The following is a 20,625-nucleotide window of genomic DNA, read 5'->3' on the forward strand; positions in this document are numbered from 1 at the left end:
AAACGGAGTCTTATCACAGAAGGCTTCACGGAAAAAATGTATCTTCAGTCTCGATTTGAAGATAATCAATTTTGTCCAAAGCTCTAAGCTCCAGGGGGAGCCGGTTCCACAAGTAAGGACCAGCAACCATGAAAGAGCGGTCTCCAAACAAGGTACGGGATGAACCCCCCCTTTGGGCGGTGACAGTGACACACCCACTTTTTGTTAATATTTTGTCTGTAAATAATCTACAGGTTGCAATTATTAACATATTTGGATTCAATTCAGTATGATCCATCATAGGGCTGTACCTATTTATACTGTTCCATGTCCAACCCCCAGGGACAGAGTCATGCTAAATTGTTACGTTATTTTGTCTACAGACTGGAATTCTGAATCTGGCTTTCTTATACTGCAAGAACAGCAAATATTTATTTTGGTGCATGTCCCGACCCCCAGGAGAGGTGTCACACACACTTTATTTTAAAAAGTACCAAAGCAGGAATGTGGATGTATATTCCAGCGAGAGCGGTGCTCTTGTTTTTTTTTTACATCAAAAAAAAAATCAGCCTTGTTCTTTGTTACATTATCGACTTGTGTCAATATTTTTTGATACCAAAAAACACTTGTAGGAGATTCTCTATTTATACCAAATACTGATTCGTTTGTTTGCAATTATTTTCCACCTAAATTAATTTCAGTACCCTTTTCTCTCTCTCTGTGGTAATTCATGTGTAGAGTTGTCACTGTGTTGGGTTTTTATATGCCCACATTGAAATGTGGTCGTATATTGTTGTCGCCCCCGTCCGGCGGTCCGGCGTCCACAATTGCTTGTGGACGCTCTAGAGGCTAAAGTTAATATCAGATTGACTTTATATACAGTGTTTAGTTTAAGGCCATGAGACGAAGAAGACTATTGATTTTCAGCAATTTACGATAATTACTGCCAGAGTTATGGCCCTTGATCACTTTGAAAAATCTTGTGGCCGCTCTAGAGTCTAAAGTTAATATCCGATTGACTTCAGATTGATACAGAGTTTAAGATCTTGAGGCGAACAAGTATATTGATTTTCAATGAATTTTTATGACTTGGAACAGCTAAATCCATGATACAGTATTAAAAGTTTTGTATACAAAACGTTAGCATGGGGCAGAACTTTATAAAAACCAAACAAATTCTAATGGTTTTCTGAGTTGTTGCTCTTAATCAGATTTTAGTGTATTATAAATGTTTCATTACCGAAAAAAGTAAAAATATGCGACAACTCTTGTTGACTGCCCGGACGATTTAGCTGCTGTGGGCGTATGTTTCATTGCCTGGCAACCTATCTTATATAAAGTAGGGTAGTTACTTAGCTCATAAATCAATGTTATTAACACTCGTCAAAGATTCATATATCATTGATAACACACACCATATAACACTCATGTCATTATCCACTGGTAGTTAAAAAAAAAAATAATGGTTTCTAGCTTTAAGTCACCCATTTAGAAAAGAGTAAAGTCTGTGACTAAGTTATATTATGAGTATTTTCTGCACAGTATAGATTGGTGCTCTAAAAAAAAGATTATAAATTTGTAATTAATTGATGTGTCATTTATTTTGGGATTGCCGTGGGGGACATCGGCTTCACTGTAAAATTGTTTTTCACTTATGATTTTATGCACTAAAAATCTAGAGACAAATTTCTTCGATTTAATCTGTCTTTTTACACGCCCACATTTTCATGTGGACGTATATTGTCATCACCCCTGTCCGTCTGGACATCCGTCCACAATTGTTTGTGGACACTCTACAGGTCACAATTTTTATCATATTTCAACGAAACTTGAAATATAGGTTTATCTTCCTATGACCTCGGTTCCTTTCAATATTGGCATGTATCGGACCGTAACTTCATGGATTATGGCCCCTGATTGTACGAAAAAATGCGTTTTTAGCTTGTGGACCCTCTAGAGGTCACAATTTTTATCCAATTGAAAAAATCGTTTGAATATATCACCGTTACATTGTACATCTCATGGTCGTATATTGTTGTTTAGCTTGTTCTCTTTCCATCTCTTGAAAATTATGTGGGCGTATCCTGCCTGGTAGCCGCTGGTTTAAGAAAAATAACAAAAACAATTCTCAAATGGAATTTAATATCATTTTTATACGCCCACATTGAAATGTGGTTGTATATTGTCGTCGCCCCCGTCCGTCCGTCCGGCATCCACAATCGTCTCGGCCATGAGACGAAGAAGCCTATTGATTTTCAGCGATTTCCGATAATTACTGCCAGAGTTATGGCCCTTGATCACTTCAAAAATTCTTGTGGACGCTCTAAGGCTAAAGTTAATATCCGATTGACTTTAAATTTATACACAGTGTTTAAGGTCATGTGACAAAGAAGCCTATTGATTTTCAGCAATTTCCGGTAATTACTGCCAGAGTTATGGCCCTTGATCACTTCAAAAAATCTTGTGGACGCTCTAGAGGGTAAAGTTAATATCCAATTGACTTTAAATTTATACACAGTGTTTAAGGTCATGTGACAAAGAAGCCTATTGATTTTCAGTGATTTTTCGATAATTACTGCCAGAGTTATGTTCCTTGATCACTTCAAAAAATCTTGTTGACGCTCTAGAGGCTAAAGTTAATATCCGATTGACTTTAAATTTATACACAGTGTTTAAGTCATGAGACGAAGAAGCCTATTGATTTTCAGTGATTTTTCGATAATTACTGCCAGAGTTATGTTCCTTGATCACTTCAAAAAATCTTGTTGACGCTCTAGAGGCTAAAGTTAATATCCGATTGACTTTAAACTTATACACAGTGTTTGAGGTCATTGGACGAAGAATCTTATTGATTTTCAATGATTTCCGATAATTACTGCCAAAGTTATGGCCCTTGAATCTTGTGGATGCTCTAGAGACTAAAGTTAATATCCGATTGACTTTAAATTTATACAGAGTGTTTAAGGTCATGAGATGAAGAAGCCTATTGATTTTCAAAGATTTCCGATAGTTATGGCCCTTGATCATTTTAAAAAATCTTGTGGACACTCTAGAGGCCAAAGTCAATATCCGATTGACTTTAAATTTATACACAGTGTTTAAGGTCATGAGACAAAGAAGCATATTGATTTTCAAAGATTTCCGATAATTACTGCCAAAGTTATAGCCCTTGATCACTTTGAAAAATCTTGTGAGGCTCTAGAGGCTAAAGTTATCATCCGATTGACTTCAGATTGATAGTATGATACACAGAGTTTAAGACTTGAACATCTAAATCAATGATATTAAAAGTTTTGTATACTAAATGTTAGCATGGGGCAGAACTTTATAAAAACCAAACAAATTCTAATGGTTTTCTGATAATTACTTAATGAGTTGTTACTCTTAATCAGATTTTAGTGTATATAAATGTTTCATTACCGATTGCTTTTTATCGTGTGCTACTATTTTTGTTCAATCAGACACATGCGGGATTAACAAAATAACTCGATTAACTAGACTGACGTGATATAAACAATAATATTTTACGGGAATTCTTAGTTTGATTTCTCATTTTACAATATACGTTTACTTTTTTATGGATACACTCGATTTTTTTTTTTTTTTTTTTCAAATTGAATACTGGTATAATTACTCAAAATTGACATATGTCGCAGCATGAGTGGTACTTCTTGATTCCCCATTTCCGATTTAATAGTCACTATCATAGTTATATCCCTGTATTATATAGTATAATGAATTGTGTCTGGGTAGTTCGAGAAATTTTATTTGACATATTTTATACACGTTGAAAGTGTTAAGAAAGCCTTCTAGTCTTCAAAATGTGGATAAAATCTTCGTGTCAATATCCAAAGTGACAGGCGTATTAATGTTTCGCAGTTACTGCGAATCAAAAACATTTTAATTTTTGATTAGCGACTGACAAAATATATATCACAAATTAAGCTGTGATACTGGTTGTCACAGCCCTGTATACCAGAGAGTTACCCTTTGAAATCGGGTGCCACAGAGGCTAATTGAGTAAGGTGCTGGCTCGCTAGTCCTGAGGTCGCAGGTTCGCTTGCCAAAGCGCTGCTGTCTGGGCAAAATTTCTCTAATAAAACACTGCATGATGGTGTATGCCCGTATCCAATAGCCCAGTCGGAGCAGATCAGTAGGATGTTAAATTTCATTTCATTTGAAATCCTCTTAACTCAAACAGTCTTTAGATTTTAATGGTACATGTACATGTATGTCTCAAAAATGCAACATAGGAAGTTCTTAATTAAACATTTTGCTGTCTTGCAGTTTATTAATTCCATGACTATCTGATATTAGTATTTTGCCACCAAAGCTGGTCTTGGTGGTATTTGAAGAGTGGACCTATCCTTTGCTCATTCAATCCACAAACTTCTACTCGAATCCAGGTGCTGGGAACTTTGCGTTGATAAAAACTTGGAAATACCTTCCTGGATAATTGCATAGTGATTGCCAGTTTAATACAGTGAATCCTTATAAACACATTTTATCTGCTTTGTTTTTCTTTTCAGAATTATCTACAATGCCACCCCGTAATATTGTAGCCGAGTTGACTGATCCAGATGGAGATGTTCTATCAGCAGAGGCTGAAGTTGAGCCAGTTATTACAGAAGAAACCCATAGTGCCAAACGTCCTCCAATGAAAGTTGTGTGGAAAAATGTTGTTATCTTTAGTTTGCTTCACCTGGCTTCTTTCTATTCCCTTTTTCTGATTCCAAAGGCGCATTATTATACCTTGATTTGGGGTAAGTTATTTGATTATTTTTATATACCCACATTTTTATGTGGACCTATATTGTCATCTTTCCTGTCCAGTGATGGGATTTTGCCCGTATATTCCGGACTTGTCCGAATCTTTTTTCCAAACGGCCAAAATTGTCCGACCGGGAATATGCCCAATCGGACATCAAGACATGGTGAATAATATTCAAAATTCCGAAATTAATATAGTTTACTGAGTGTATAATTACCACTCAACCAGATTATCGTCGATAATACGCATGGATTGATTAGGTAATTAAGTGATCAACGTATTTATCGTGTTAACGTACCTTGATTAACTACTTAATCTGCCTTGATTGACTGACTTAATCCTTTGTCGGACAATTCATCAATCTAATCTTAAACGGAAGCCATTGTTTCCATTTTGTCGGACTATTCCTCAATCCATTATAATTTTAATCTTCGTTTGTTAACCTTGTGGTTTCTGCATTGACGGACATTTTAATCACATTGATGTGAGCCGACAATATGTATAAACTAGTCATAGAAGTCACATATTGTAAGAGTATATAACGCCCAGATCAATAGACAGTCATTATAATTCGTCTGCTATATCACTTCGGTGGAAGGGAGCGTTAAATAAAGCTATTTCACACACATATATATCCGAAAAATATTAGACATTTCTAGCACGCGGTTACAGCACTCGGGAAACCTCGGCAGATTCCGTTACTCTACATCTAGCTTCGGCTGCATGACGGTAAGTGATATGTACCTACGAACTTGTCGGTTTTAGAAAGAAGTTATCAAAATTGCATCGTTCGAAGCGTGTTAGAATTTTCAGAGCAAAGTTGTCCTTGTTTGAAGAAAATCTGATTAGGTACATATCACTTACCGTCATACAGCGGGGCTGTTTGTAGAGTAATGGAATCTGCCGAGGTTTGCCGAGTGCTATACCGGTATTAGAAATCTCGCGAGACGCGTGAAATTATGAAATGAATACGTGACTAAATTCACGCTTCTAATGTCGAAGAAAAGATTCTATTTTGATGGCATATTCTCGGATTTACGATCATATTTTGAAAGGGGTTTATGTTTTTAAATAAAGAAATAAGTAATCTAGGCAATGTTGACGAATATGTCAATTGAAATAGTGTAAGTACTTAATTGTTTTAGACGATAGCGCGTGCTAGCGATTATTTAGCGGATGGTGTCATTCTTCGGGATATCATATTCTTACCCTCTGTACATAAGTCGTAACGGAATTAAGACGAATGCCGGACTTCTGCTGAAAAATGTAGCGACTTATGACCCGAAAATACAGTAATTTTGAAGGAATTTGAAACAATACAGAGTGGCAGCTGTCGGCACGCTTTCATTCTATTGTATTACAAATTTTGTAGGAATATTACTGACATAAATTTGAATACCGTACAGGAATTAAATATGAAAAATAACGAGGTGCACCTATTTTTATATTACGGACGAATTTGAATATTTTGTTTTACACGTGATTTTTGTGTGTGGTCTAAAAACTGCCATTTTAAATAACGATAAGAGTTATGTCCCTTTATTTTCGGTAAAAATGTCTGACAAGAAAAATTTTGAAATCCCATAACTGCACCTGTCCGTCTTGTCCGTCCACAATTTGTTTGTGGACACTCTACAGGTCAAAAATTTTTTCCGATTTTGACGAAACTTGAAATAAGGTTGATCTCCAAAAGATCTTGGTTCCTTTCGATAATTGGACTTCATGGATGGTGGCCATGATAATTGGACTTCATGGATGGTGGCCACTGATTGTACGAAAAATCAGGTTTTTAGCTTGTGGACATTCTAAGAGGTCACAATTTTTATCCAACTTTGATGGAACTTCAAATGCATGTTTATAACCCATAGATCTCCATTCCTTACGATATTCGCACATATCGGACTGTATCCTCTTTGATTATGGCCCCCGATTGTCGAAAAATCATGTTTTTAGCTTGTGGACATTCTAAATGTCAAAATTTTTATCAGATTTTGATGAAACTTGAAATGTTTGTTTATAACCTAAAGATCTTGGATCCTTTCGATTAGTGCTGATATCAAGTATCGATGCATCGCCGATTCGATTCTGTTCTTTTTTTTGTATTATCGATGCATCGGCAAAAAATACTATTAATTAGCTTTGTGTCCGAGGAGTTCACAAATTCGTCCACTAGAATAAATAACACCCTTTCAATACATTTTTCTGTGTTTTTTATAATTCAAAATAAAACAATATATATGTAACGGAACAATTCAATGAATCCCACACGGTGTATTAGGCTTGACCTGTTTACCCGGTGGAAGCGGACGTAAAATACAACTAACTCACACACCCCCTACGCTTCCGTTATGATGGTCTCCATTTTCCAGTGACTACAAAGATTGCGTTTGCTGGTTACGTCCCCTGGCTATCGTGTCCTTTAACCCCAAGGTCAATTTCACGGTTCATTTAAATGGCCAAACAAACTGTCAGGAGGATAATATTTCCCGGCCGGCTTTTATACGCCCACATTGAAATGTGGTCATATATTGTTGTCGCCCCTGTCCGGCCGGCCGGCGTCCACAATTGCTTGTGGACGCTCTATAGGCTAAAGTTAATATCCGGTTGACTTTAAGTTTATACTCAGTGTTTAAGGTCATAAGACGAAGAAGCCTATTGATTTTCAGCGATTTCCGATAATTACTGCCAGAGTTATGGCCCTTGATCACTTTGAAAAATCTTGGACGCTCTAGAGGCTAAAGTTAATATCCGATTGACTTTAAATTTATACATAGTGTTTAAGGTCACGAGACAAAAAAGCCTATTGATTTTCAGCGATTTCCGATAATTACTGCCAGAGTTATGGCCCTTGATCACTTTGAAAAATCTTGTGGACGCTCTAGAGGCTAAAGTTAATATTTGATTGATTTTAAATTTATACACAGTGTTTAAGGTCATGAGAAGAAGAAGCCTGTTGATTTTCAGCGATTTCCAATAATTACTGCCAGAGTTATGGCCCTTGATCACTTTGAAAAAACTTGTGACGCTCTAGAGGCTAAAGTTATCATCTGATCGACTTCAGATTGATACACACAGAGTTTAAGGTCTTGAGATGAACAAGTATATTGATTCTCAATGAATGTTGATAACTTGAACAGCTAAATTCATATCAAATGTTTTGTTTACTTAACGTTAGCATGGGGTAGAACTTTATAAAAACCAAACAAATTCTAATGAATTTTCTGATAATTACTTAATGAGTTGTTACTCTTAATCAGATTTTAATGTATTATAAATGTTTCATTACTGAAAAAAGTAAAAACTCTTGACTGCCCGGACGATATAGCTGCTGTGGGCGTATGTTTCGTTGCCTGGCAACCTATCTTTAAAGCTAGTTTTAAAACGATTCAGTCTTATTTTCTGTCACGGGCAATAGAAAATGTACTTCATAAATCCCTATAGACAGGCTTTGATACGATCCGTATAACTATGAATAATGCAAATTGTCTCTTGTAACTACCTCACACACACAGCCCTCACGCCTTCACAACAAATTTGAACAATGGCTAATGGGTGTCAATTGAAGTAAATCGGACGATATTAATGTCTTAATAAATAACAGAAGAATATTGTGGAAATAAATTTATTCAAATAAATCAACATTTCTATAATAGGCCTTATGATAATGTTAGGGAAATTTATGTTTCTATCCAAAATACTAATGCTATTTCTGTAATTTTTGATAAACAAAATTGCGGCAAAAAATTCCCAATGCATCAGGTTGTGGACACTCTAGAGGTCAAAATTTTAATCTGATTTTGATGAAACATAAAATAGATGTTTATAGGCCTATCCCAAACATCTCAGTTCTTTTTGGTATTTGCGCATATCAGTCTGTAACTTACTGGATTATGGCCCTTGACTGTAGGAAAAAATTGCGATTTTAGCTTGCGGACCTTCTAGCAGTCACAATTTTTATTCGATTTTATAAATTGTTTAAATATATCACCATAATGATGGTTGACTTCGAATTTTGTGAAAATTGGTCCGAAACTGCCTGACGAAATGGACACTCCTTGTACATAAATAGTGTAAAAGTATGCAATACCAAGGTTGTGGGTTATCCAGAGGTCACATTTACAACCCAAAGATCTTGGTGCCTTTCGATATTAATGCATATTGGACTGTTATATCCTGCATAATGTAACCTGATTGTACGAAAAATCGTGTTTAAGATTGTTCTGTCTATCTCTTGCAAAATGTGGGCGTATCTTGCATGGCAACGCTTGTTTTCTTGCCTTATTATTAATTAAGCTACATATAGTAACATGGTTTACCTCACAAGTTCATCATGGATCCATATATGCATATCTCAAGAGTTAATGGTCCATTTACTTTCAGACTCCCAAGATCTTGTTTCCAGGGAAAATTTCACAAAAATCAGATGATAATTGCTCCCTTTAAAAGTGCAAAAATATTGGCAAAATTATTGCAAATCTATGGATCTAGTCTTTTACATAATGTTATTATGGTAGCTTAGTGTGTTAACTGCTAATGAAAAATGTGAAAAACAAACCCAATAGGCAACGGTTTTTCATATCATCCAAATGATTAGACACTGTTCCTTGCCCGACTCTTTGTCCTGCGCCACTGACAAAGGGAAACTTTGCTGGAAAATCCAGGGCAACTTTCTCGACCAACATCAATATTGAACTCTGACTCTGGGCCTTGTGATTGGTGAGCCAGCGCCTTCATCATCTCGTGGTAGTTTGTAACTGAACTCAATTTAGGTCTTGGGATGTTATTTGCTAACTTGTAAATAGTAGCTGGATATTGATTACCAATTACACAATCATCTGCCCCTGTATCTTCTGACAACCTGTTGAAAGGCTTTTGATGTTGATGACAGTCTTGTTGTTTGCCTTAATAATAAACATGTTTTATTGTTTCTGTTTTTAGTGTTTTTATTCTACCTGATGGGAGGATTAGGTATTACAGCTGGTGCTCACAGACTATGGTCTCATCGTTCATATAAAGCTAAACTTCTATTGAGAATTATTCTTGGTATATTTCAAACTATAGCTGTACAGGTAATTTGTTATATAGTCTCACTTTAAAGGAGGCAAGTCAATATCATCCAGTCTTCGACATAGCAAACACGACTTATTGGTCAATTTAAATCAACATTTTTGTTATCTTACCGTGATAAGTTGGTCTTTTGATATCCAATATTTAAGACTAAATGGAAATTTTAAAGTTGGCACACGAATTGTGAGCCAGAATCCTTTTGAGCGCCATTTGTAATGAAGTGTCTCAATGAACAAGGCTAAACATACACCCATGTAGGAGAATACTACTGGTGTAAACTGAAATAACCAGACCCTAAAGACTGCCATTCAATTCGGACCTTCTCATATTTCGCCCAACATAACTGATTAAAAATTAGAGTAAAAACAAATAATTGAATGTAAATCAGTTTATATACAGTAATATTACATTATTATATGCATTGCAACCCATTTGTGTCCATTTCTAGGTACCAAAGAATAGCGATTTAGCTTCCTTAAAGGTGAACTAGCCAATGATCAATATACATCCGTCCTAGAGTGCTGATAGTCAATTTCACTCTATATAATCAGGAGATCCTCACTGGCCGATTATCAGTAGGGCCATTAGAAGATAGACTTGGTGTCATATTATAATATTGGCACTTTGACAAATCAAATTGATTTTGTCATAGATGTACCCAGTGTTCATGTAATAAAACTGTAATACTAAATGTTTATGAGTGATAGTTTTAAAATTTATTCACTGCAATAACTCCATGGATTCTGAATATACAAAATTAATTCTTACAGTATCTTATAATTGATGTTTTCACTGACCAAGTAGTTACATGTAACTAAAGCACAAACTGTCCCAATTACTGTATTTTACGGGGTATAGGTCGATGTAGAGTATAGGTCAAATTGGCATATTTTATCGTTTTTCCGACCTCCATATGTAAGTCGAAGTGGTATATAAGACGAATGTTTTTCAACTCCACGATAGCAATCTATTATTGAGTTTCAGGACTGTTAACCTAACTCTAATACTGCACCGGTGTATGGCGAGAAAAATTGGCCCATAATATTAATTAATGTAAAATAATCCGTTCATAAATGTAGGACTAACTTGATTAATATTCCAAGTTGTGTTCTTGGTTTATTTGAACCAATGTATACAATAAATATAAGACAAAGCAGGCTCTGTTTCTAATCAAACTTGGTTATAATGTACGTTACTAAAAATAGAAAAAAGAAAACAACGCAGTATAATATGATTGATTAATTTAGCTGAAAACTAAAAGTAGAAATCTCGCGAGATGTGTGAAATTACGAGAAAAGGAAACGTGCCAATTTTGACGAATGTCTGTGAAAAAAATCCTGTCGAGATGGCATATTTTCGGGTTGATGATAATATTTTGAGGTGGGGGTGGGTGGGTTATGTTTTTAAATAAAGAATTAAACAAGCTAAGGAATTTCTACAAATATTTTGTTTGAAATAGTGTTCTAAGTAGTTTTGTTTTAGATAAGGATGTAAACGGTCACTCGGTTAACCAGTCATGGTTCGGTTGCACTGTTGAACCGGTTCAAAAAATTACTAACCAACCTACAAACCCAGGAATGGTAGCCACAATATTGTTTCTTCCACTATGACTCGAGACCACATAAATACTCCAAATAACACATGTCATTTGTAATACATCACCAGAAGTTAACGTCTTTAAATTCCCACTCAAAGGTTTTTATACGTTATTGGAACTCGCTGCCAAGCATTAAATAGACTCTGCTGATTGACAAATTAATTGTTTTACAGTATTTATTAACCTCATCACAAAGTCTCAAAACGAAACAAGTTTGATCTGAGGAAATATTAAAATAGACTGGATATAATAGTAGAATTGTTTATATTATCAATCAGCTCCCCATGCTGTCTATACCTGACCCGTCAAAATAACGTGAAAGATGGATAAATGAATGAATGAATGAATGGAATTTGTACACTGTTACAGAAAAACTGTAATACTAATAATTTAAAAATATATTATCAAGTCTTCCTGTGGTACAACAAATATTTTAATAGAAATTTTTTATCTGTTAACCGGTTGCGGTTGGATTTTTAAAGACCAGTTAACCAGTTCAATAATTTTTGAACCGTTACATCCTTAGTTTTAGAGATTGTGCGGGCGGCATCATGGGGCGACACTATATAGGGAAAAAAATTTTTTTAGAGATGGCATTTTTTACCTTCATCCGTATATAATTTGAAGCGGAGTACAAGATAAAGAACGAACTTCAGCAGAAAAGAATATCGACTTATACCCCGAAAAATCTGGTACTGATGTAACATGCTTGTAGGTCACAGCATTTAAATATTGTCTGTGTACATGTTACCGCTAGGATGAACTAGAAGTTTTAATCAAATTTTGATGATGACTTCGTGAGTTGTTACCCACACAAAAGTATAAAAATGTGACAATCTTGAGCTGCTAGTACATCTTAGCTGATGTGGGGGTAGGTTTTGATTCCTGGCAACCTTTCTTTGTTCATTCCTATTATGTTGCCGGTTTTAATTTGGATATTTTATTTTTATATTTAAAGAATGATATAATTGAATGGGCACGAGATCATAGATTACATCATAAAACCTCCGAGACTGATGCAGATCCCCATAATGCCAAGAGAGGGTTTTTCTTCGCCCATATTGGTTGGCTTTTGGTGCGTAAACATCCAGAAGTTAAAAATAAAGGGAAGACTGTTGATTTGTCAGATTTGTATGCTGATCCAGTGTGTGTCGTTCAGAGAAAGTGAGTAAATTCGCTTGTCAATATCAAAATACAATTAAAGTTTAATCCCATTTAATCCATGTTTTCTTTAGAAGCATTATTTATCTTCTGAAATGATGGAAGTTCTGTGTTCATCTTAATTAGTTTCACAGATAAATATAATCCATGGAAATACCACATATGGGGGTTTCTTAGAAACCCCACTTTGGGGTTTTTGCTTATGTTAGGGTGCCCTGTGCAGTGAAAATTTCCCTACAGACAGTTGAACTTGACACGCCGAATGTGCATGCTTCAGTGGCTTGTCTCGAAGTGATTTCTGGCTAATCATGCAGTTCGATAACAGATACTATAAATAGCCATTGCACGTGAAATTAGCTACACATCTATCAACTATTACAGGCGTAAAAAAACTATTGTTGACGATTATGAATAGCAGTAATATTTAGCTTTTTATGCGCCCACATTTTTATGTGGATGTATATTGTCGTCGTCCCTGTCCATCCAGACGTCCGTGAGTCCGTCCACAATTTGTTTGTGGACACTATAATGGTCAGAATTCTTATCCAATTTTGACGAAACTTGAAATATAGGTTTATCTCCAAAAGATGTGTTGGATCAAAACTTCATGGATTATGGCACCTGATTGTACGAAAAATCACGTTTTGGCTTGTGGACACTCTAGAGGTCATAATTTTCATCTGATTTTGATGAAACTTGAAATGCATGTTTATAACCCAAAGATCTTGTTTCCTTTGGATATTTGCGCATATCGGATCGTAACTTCCTGAATTATGGTCCCTGATTGTAAGAAAAATCACGTTTTTAGCTTGAGATCACAATTATTATCCGATTTAAAAAAAAATGTGTGAATATATCACTGTGATGTTTGAGTTCAAATTTCGTGAAAATCGGACCAAAACTGCCAAACAAAATGGCCGCCCCTGGCACTCTAATAGTGCAATATTGGTCATGGTATATCAAGGTTGTGGACCCTCTAGAGGTCACAATTTTAATCCGATTTTAATGAAGCTGGAAATAAATGTTTGTAACCCAAAGATCTTGGTTCATTTCGATATTCGCGCATATCGGATTGTAACTTCCTGAATTGTGGCCCTTGATTGTATAAAATTTAGAGGTCACAATTTTTATCCGATTTAAAAAAAAAAAAGTGTAAATATATCACTGTTACACACTAAGTTCTTGATTCATTTTGATATCCGAACGTAACTTCTGGATTATGGCCCCTGATTGTTCGAAAAATCACATTTTTAGCTTGCGGATTCTCTAGAGGTCACAATTTTTTTTACGTTTTTAAAAAACGTTTAAATGTATCACCATTCCACCATAATGAAGGCTGAATTCAAATTCCGGGAAAATTGAAATGAAACTGCCAACAAAATGGTTGCTCTTTGTACGCAAATAGTGTAAAAGTATGTAATACCAAGGTTGTGGACCCTCTGGAGGTCACAATTTTGATCCGATTTTGATGAAACTTGAAATGTATGTTCATTTCATAACCCAAAGATCTCAGTTCCTTTCGATATTTTTGCATATCGGACCATATCTTTCTGGAATATGGCCCCTGATTGTACAAAAAATCGCATTATTTTTTTTTTAGCTCGTTCTGTCCATCTCTTGCAAAATGTGGGCATATCTTGCATGGCAACCACTTGTTGGTTATTACAGCACTTCTTTATCATTTGCTTTGATAAAGTAGAGGGTATCATCGTCGAAACGTTGCATGTTAATAAACCAGTAATTGTTATTCCATAAATAGTGTTAGTGGGTTATTACAGCAGCGTTAGAAATAACATTTGTTTTATTTTTTAAATTGCTTTATCATTAACTATATCGTTAGGAGCGGCATCTTTTGGTTTAGTACAAATATCTCTGAAAAACTTGGGTTAGGCAAGAACATGGTACTAGTAGTAGTTTCAGTTTACTTTTCAAGATTCTTAAAACCATAGTTGACTTGCCTAACGTGCGTGTTTATAAATTCAATTTCTTGTTCTAGCTTTCTGTTATGTTTCGTAAAAAAGTAGTCTTGATTATCCCGGTCTGTCAGACGTAGAATGGTCGGTAGACTGGTTAAGCGAGACTAAGTTCAAAACAAGGGCATGTAACTTATTTTTTTACTCAAGTGCCTGGATGTTATGGCCGACACTCATAACCATTTTTCAGTCTATTTAAGGATGGTTAAATGGTCATAGCTTATTAAGTACAACATGATCGTTTATTTAGTGACTATAAATGTCTGAAACTGATTTAAGGCTTGGTATATATATATATAAATATTGTGTAATTGTCAAGATATTTGGAAATGTTTATTTGTGGTGGGGCACCCTACTTGTGTGGTAAAACATCATGGATGTCTAAAATGATATCACAAATTGCAATCATAGAATTACATAACTTCAGCCATTGGATTGAGACTTTGCTATTTGTGTTTGTCTCGAGTTAAACTGTCTGAAATGTTTCGGATTGTAACAATTATTGGGGGTTACAGCAAAATTTTAGATTGCCAGAGATTTCCTTTCTAAACTTGTTCATGTTCGCCATTAGGCTAGTTACATGTAGTGCTGAAAAGTAGGACTTTAAGCCCCATTTCATTTTCATCTTCTCATAGGGAGTTAAAATGTTGCTTCCATCTTTATCTATTGACAATATGTCTTTTTTTTATCTGTTTAATAAATGTGATTTGTATTTTTACAGAATATACAGACCTGCTGTGATATTGTTGTCTTTTGTACTTCCTGCTGTTATTCCATATTACTGTTGGGGAGAGAGCTTATGGAATGCCTTCTATCTTGCCAGTATATTAAGATTATGTATTGGACTGAATGTAACCTGGTTGGTAAATAGTGCTGCACATATCTTTGGAAACCACCCTTATGATCGCCGTATTAGTCCTGCCCAGAATGTTGGTGTGACACTTGGAGCTATTGGAGAGGGATTCCACAATTATCATCATGTCTTCCCTTATGACTATTCAACAAGCGAATATGGTTGGTACTATAATCTTACTACATTCTTTATAGATTTTTGGGCCTACTTTGGTCAAGTGACAGAGAGGAGAAAGATTCCAAAAGAAGTTATAGAAAGAAGGAAAAAAAGAACTGGAGATGGTACAGAAGGCTTCAACTTCTGAACTTTGTGATGGAAGACAAGTTGATAATATGGTGTGTGTGTGTCTGGATATTCACTTTGACAGCCATATTTGTATTCAAATGTAGAATATATGATGGTATTGACTGGACTATCCAGTAATACTAATCTAAAGTCTCAATCACAGAATGCACCTTTTGTTTGAATAATGATTTGAGACTTACAACATCTACAATAACACAATATAAATGTATTCTTCAAATAATCACCTACATAATGGTATTATTTTATGACATGCATTCACTGAGTTAATATATTTTGATAATGACATTTAGATATGTGTCAAAGAAATCATTTGAGTTGTTTACTTGCAGTAGATCAAATATTCATAGAAAACTCACTGGATTTAGATGGACCATATACATATCTCAAAATCTCTAGTAATTTTGTCGGCTATAATGTTCTGTATTAGCCAAAGCTTAAAATGTTGTATTAATATTCATGACACTGTATATCATAGATGCGATTTCAAAATTTATAGTTTCAATTTATTATGTTCTTTTTTTATGATTTATTTTCTTGTCTTGAATAATATTTATAAAAAAAAAAAGGATTTGTTTTATTATCAAACTTTCTAGCATTTATCTGTATTCTACTAATTAAAAATAGTGCTAAATTATACTTACAATTTATGGCTTAGTTTTCAGTATTGTCAAATTAATTTAAATTAATTGCCCACTAATTAATAGAATAGGATGAATGGGAGTGATGTTTATGTGATTGTTGTATCTGCCAGCTGGTTCATAAATTTCAATTTGATTGTACTAACTCTTAAATCTAGAATCCAGATCTTGATAAAATCTTTTAGCAGCTGATAAGTTTTCAAATTGTGCATCTATAAACAGTTACCTGTCGCGTTTTTTGTTTATTTCAAATGTTAGTGCTTATTTTTCTTATGGGTAACTTTTTCTACATGTGCTATTTTTGTGTGAAATTGAGGACAGATAGTCGTGTAACTTGTATCTTTCGTCCGATTTATTCAGTTCAAACTTCTTGATGGTATTCTTTACAAAATATCCTGGTTTGATGATTAGGTCATAAGCACATCTTTTGATATTCAGATTTATTTCAGTTACAGATTGGTTAGATAAGTATATGTTAATGTGCTCACTTGTGAAATCTTATGTATATTGTATAGTTCATGAAAAATTTTCAGAGTCGAATTATACTCACTCAGAATCCGATACAATACATTCCGAAAGCATTTTTAAGACTTTGATTGGATCTGAAACAAATGAAATATTTGTAGGATAATTAAGTAAGTTTTCTGGCTCTCTGTCTAAGGGTTGAATGTATAAGTTTGTAATTTATAATCAGTCAAATTTGTAAACCAGCTGGCTAATAGGATCAGATTCTATATGCCAAAATTGGCAAGTAGCACACAAACTTCTAAGCCAAGCCTTTTTTTCAAAAAGGATTTATTTTTCACATGATTATTTGGAAGTATCCGTATAGACTATTTTAAGTGTTCATTGATACCAGGGCTTGACTAGTAGTTAAGACATCAGGATGACATTTTGGTAACCATCTTGTAATGTTATTCTGGTTTTAAACCAAATTTCAATCTGAACTCCTGTTACACACGGTTCGTGTTTGAACAGTTCATTACTTCTTGTGAGAAATGGTGGAAAGTATTCAAAAAGTAGGACAAGCTTGAAAGTTATAAACTGTGCTTATGTGTAGTCTGCTGAGTAGTATTGCTTATGTGTCTGCTGAGTAGTATTGTATACCTTCGTGTTGTGTTAACTATGACCTACCAATTCAAGTTTTTGCATTGGAAACTACACTTCAACAGTAATGTATGTTATCTCCAGCTAGAGTTATCACACTTTAGGCCAATATAATGGTGAACTAAGTCTATAGTCAATAAATTAACTGGACACCATTTTAAAGCCAAATCTATAGTTTTAGAACCATAGTATTGTTTCAACTGGTTTCTCATTAGTATGTAAGGACAGGTTAAATGAAATTGCTTTGTTGGCCTGTGACGTTAGCATAATACTATGTAGTACTCTCATTAGACAGCCCATCAACAGAGGTCTCTTATTGACTCAGGACAGTGCTTGCTTCATTTTGTTTGGATTTGCTGTATATAAGCCAAAAAACACCTGAACTGGCATGAAAATATTTTAGTTATAGTTTTTGTATCTACAAATATAAGCACATAAATATACATTTAAATGCTAAAATTCTTATTTTTGAACGAAAAAAATCTTGCAACGTCAAAAGTGGCTGGAAAAAGTTTGAAGTTAACGCTGTGGTTGTAACCTTGAATTTGGAAGGAAATGTTAATACACAAATGTTTAAGACTACAAGATAAACTGTTTGAATAAACTTGAATACTCCAAATTTCTTTTTGTCTTGAAAAAAGCTTCCATATACTTAAAAACATTTTATACAACTTATTGTATACACTTCTGAGTAGATATCATTTTGGTTAAATAAAGGATATTTTATTTTTGTTAATTATATTTGTTAACTTTTCAAAATAGCTTAATGCACTTAAAATATTGTTATTTTCAACTAGTTTGTTTCTACATTTAAATGTTTTTCATCATAAATACTATAAAAACTTCAAATTAAAATATAACTTAAATAATATTACTTTTCCAAATTCAAAACGAAATTACTGTACATTTATATAATTGATTATCAGGACTTTCTATAACTCTAGTCCCATGTATTTGATGTTTAAAGAAATACTATTATTTATTGTAATAACAGTTATCATCAACTAAATATACTGAAAAATGTCCTCAAGAATAATTTAATATTTTGGTTTGTATTCAGTTTTGTTTCATGTTGATGAATTTGATAACTTATTTAAAAAAAAAATATAAAAAAAAATAACTTATTTATTGTTTTGAAATTATTTGTATACCTAGTCAAACCTGGGAGTAAAATACAAAATACCATTGCCTTTCTTGTTTTAGAAAGGATTTTTGTCCCCCGCCTTTTGAAGAAAGCAGGGGACTATTAAAATGGGTTTGTCCGTCACACTTTTTGGGACACAATAACTCTCTTTCTAATTGAGCTAGAATATTCAAACTTGGTGTAGGTGTTTATTAGGTCAATGCCTTGATGGAGTTAGAAGATGAGCATTTTCTGTTTAGGGTAAGCAGAGATAAGCAATTTGATTGCTTGATGCTTTGGGACACGATAACTTTAGTTCTAATTGAGAGTGATGAAACTTGGTGTATAGTTTCATTACCTCAGTACCTTGGCCAAGTTCGATAATGAGCATTTTCTGCTCGGGGGTAAGCAGAGGATAAGCAGTTTGATTGGCCCGAGACTTTGGAACACAATAATTCTTCTTCTTATGGAGCTAGAATGTTCAAACTTGGTGTAGGTGTTTATTAAGTCACTGCCTTGATGGAGTTCGAAGATGAACATTTTCTGCTTAGGGTAAGCAGAGTGATAAGCAATTTGATTAGTCTAGACTTTGGAACACAATAACTCTCATTCTAATTGAGTTATGTTCACACTTGGCGTAGGTGTCTATTAGGTAAATGCCTTGATGGAGTTCGAAGATGAGAATTTTCTGCTTAGGGTAAGCAGAGATAAGCAGTTTGATTGGTTGATGCTTTGGGACACAATAACTGTAGTTCTAATTAAGTGAGAGTGAGGACACTTGGTGTATGGCTTTATTAGGTAAATGTCTTGACTGAGTTCAATGATTAACATTTCGAGCTGACCCTAAGCAGAGCTAATTGATTTCATTTGTCGATGGTTTGGGACAAGATAATCTTGATTCTATCTGATAGAGATTGGTGAAACTTAGTGTATGGTTTGATTGCTCGATACTTTTGAAAAAAATAAATGGGCGATTAATTAATGTGTCATCTTTTTATTTTGGGATTTCGGCGGGGGACATCAGCCTCACTGTTGACTTGTTTATCCCTCTTTTTAGTCATTGGTTCAAGGATCTGAAAGTGTTATTACAAGATTTATCTGTAATATCAAGAAGAATGTAATGGGAATTAACTTTGTACACCAGGGTATTGATAAAGGCACTACTGGGCATATTTTAATTGAAAGGAAACATTTTGATTCCTCAAGAGCTGACTCATACTGGAGTTATTCCCCTTGATATCCCGAGATCACTACTTTGATCAATGTTGCTACTCCCGGATTTTAGTTGTGTGTGTGTTACACCATATTCCTGAAGCAATGGACCGAGAAATCCCTATGCTGGATTAGCTTCTGATACTTGAGCTTTTGAGGGAGTGTGTCTATTCTTCCCGTTCAATCAAATCTATCCAAAAGCAAAGCAACCTGACAGCCCTTCGTTTAATCAGGGGTCATCCCTAAAACTCTTGACACTGATTTAAGGTATTAAAAATGGTGAAAGTGTTGTTCGTCTCAAAACAATATTGTTTACATTATATCCACAGAGTAAAAGTCGTGTTGACAATTGATAGCCTTTTTTTGTCACACAATTAGTTTTTCTGCAATATTCTGCCATGCACTGGTTAATTGGGAATAATTAAATCGTGAGTCATGACGTAACGTTATGTAAACATATTTGGTCCAATTTGGAGCTCTGTTTGGTAGTGTTACACATTAAGCTATTGGCTGTTAATCGGACTATTGACCAGTCATAATTTAGAACAAGAATTTGCTTTGTTTACAGCAGTGAGTAGTAGCCCAGGCAAGATAGCAAAAGTGCGGGCAGTTGCTGCAATAGAAATGCCGATCACGGTTTATGGTTGGTTTAGACGTATATTATGACCAAAAAAAAGTCCCAGTCCGAAATCCCTGGTCAAATTGGCCAAAATCCAAAATGGCCACCACTTTTGGCTTGTAAATTCCAATTTCCACCCAATTATCACAATATGATCGAGTTTGGTATCAAAATATACGTTTTCGGGGTAACTGAATCCATTTCCATACACATTTTTGT

At 34.6% G+C, this 20,625-nt stretch overlaps 1 protein-coding gene across 3 annotated transcripts in view; it reads left to right on the forward strand.

Moving 5' to 3' along the window:
• Window positions 1-18,576, forward strand: part of LOC126811222 (stearoyl-CoA desaturase 5) — a 38,519-nt gene extending 19,943 nt beyond the window's left edge. For all 3 annotated transcript variants that reach the window (XM_050536796.2, XM_050536798.2, XM_050536797.2), the window contains exons 2-5: window positions 4,509-4,742; window positions 9,689-9,819; window positions 12,373-12,578; window positions 15,270-18,576. In XM_050536796.2, coding sequence (XP_050392753.1) covers window positions 4,509-4,742; window positions 9,689-9,819; window positions 12,373-12,578; window positions 15,270-15,705 — 1,007 coding nt within the window. In that variant the 3' untranslated portion in view covers window positions 15,706-18,576. The remainder of the gene's footprint in view (window positions 1-4,508; window positions 4,743-9,688; window positions 9,820-12,372; window positions 12,579-15,269) is intronic.
• Window positions 18,577-20,625: the final 2,049 nt, after the last annotated feature.

Source organism: Patella vulgata, chromosome 2, assembly GCF_932274485.2.
Source record: "Patella vulgata chromosome 2, xgPatVulg1.2, whole genome shotgun sequence".
Lineage (NCBI taxonomy): Eukaryota > Metazoa > Mollusca > Gastropoda > Patellidae > Patella > Patella vulgata.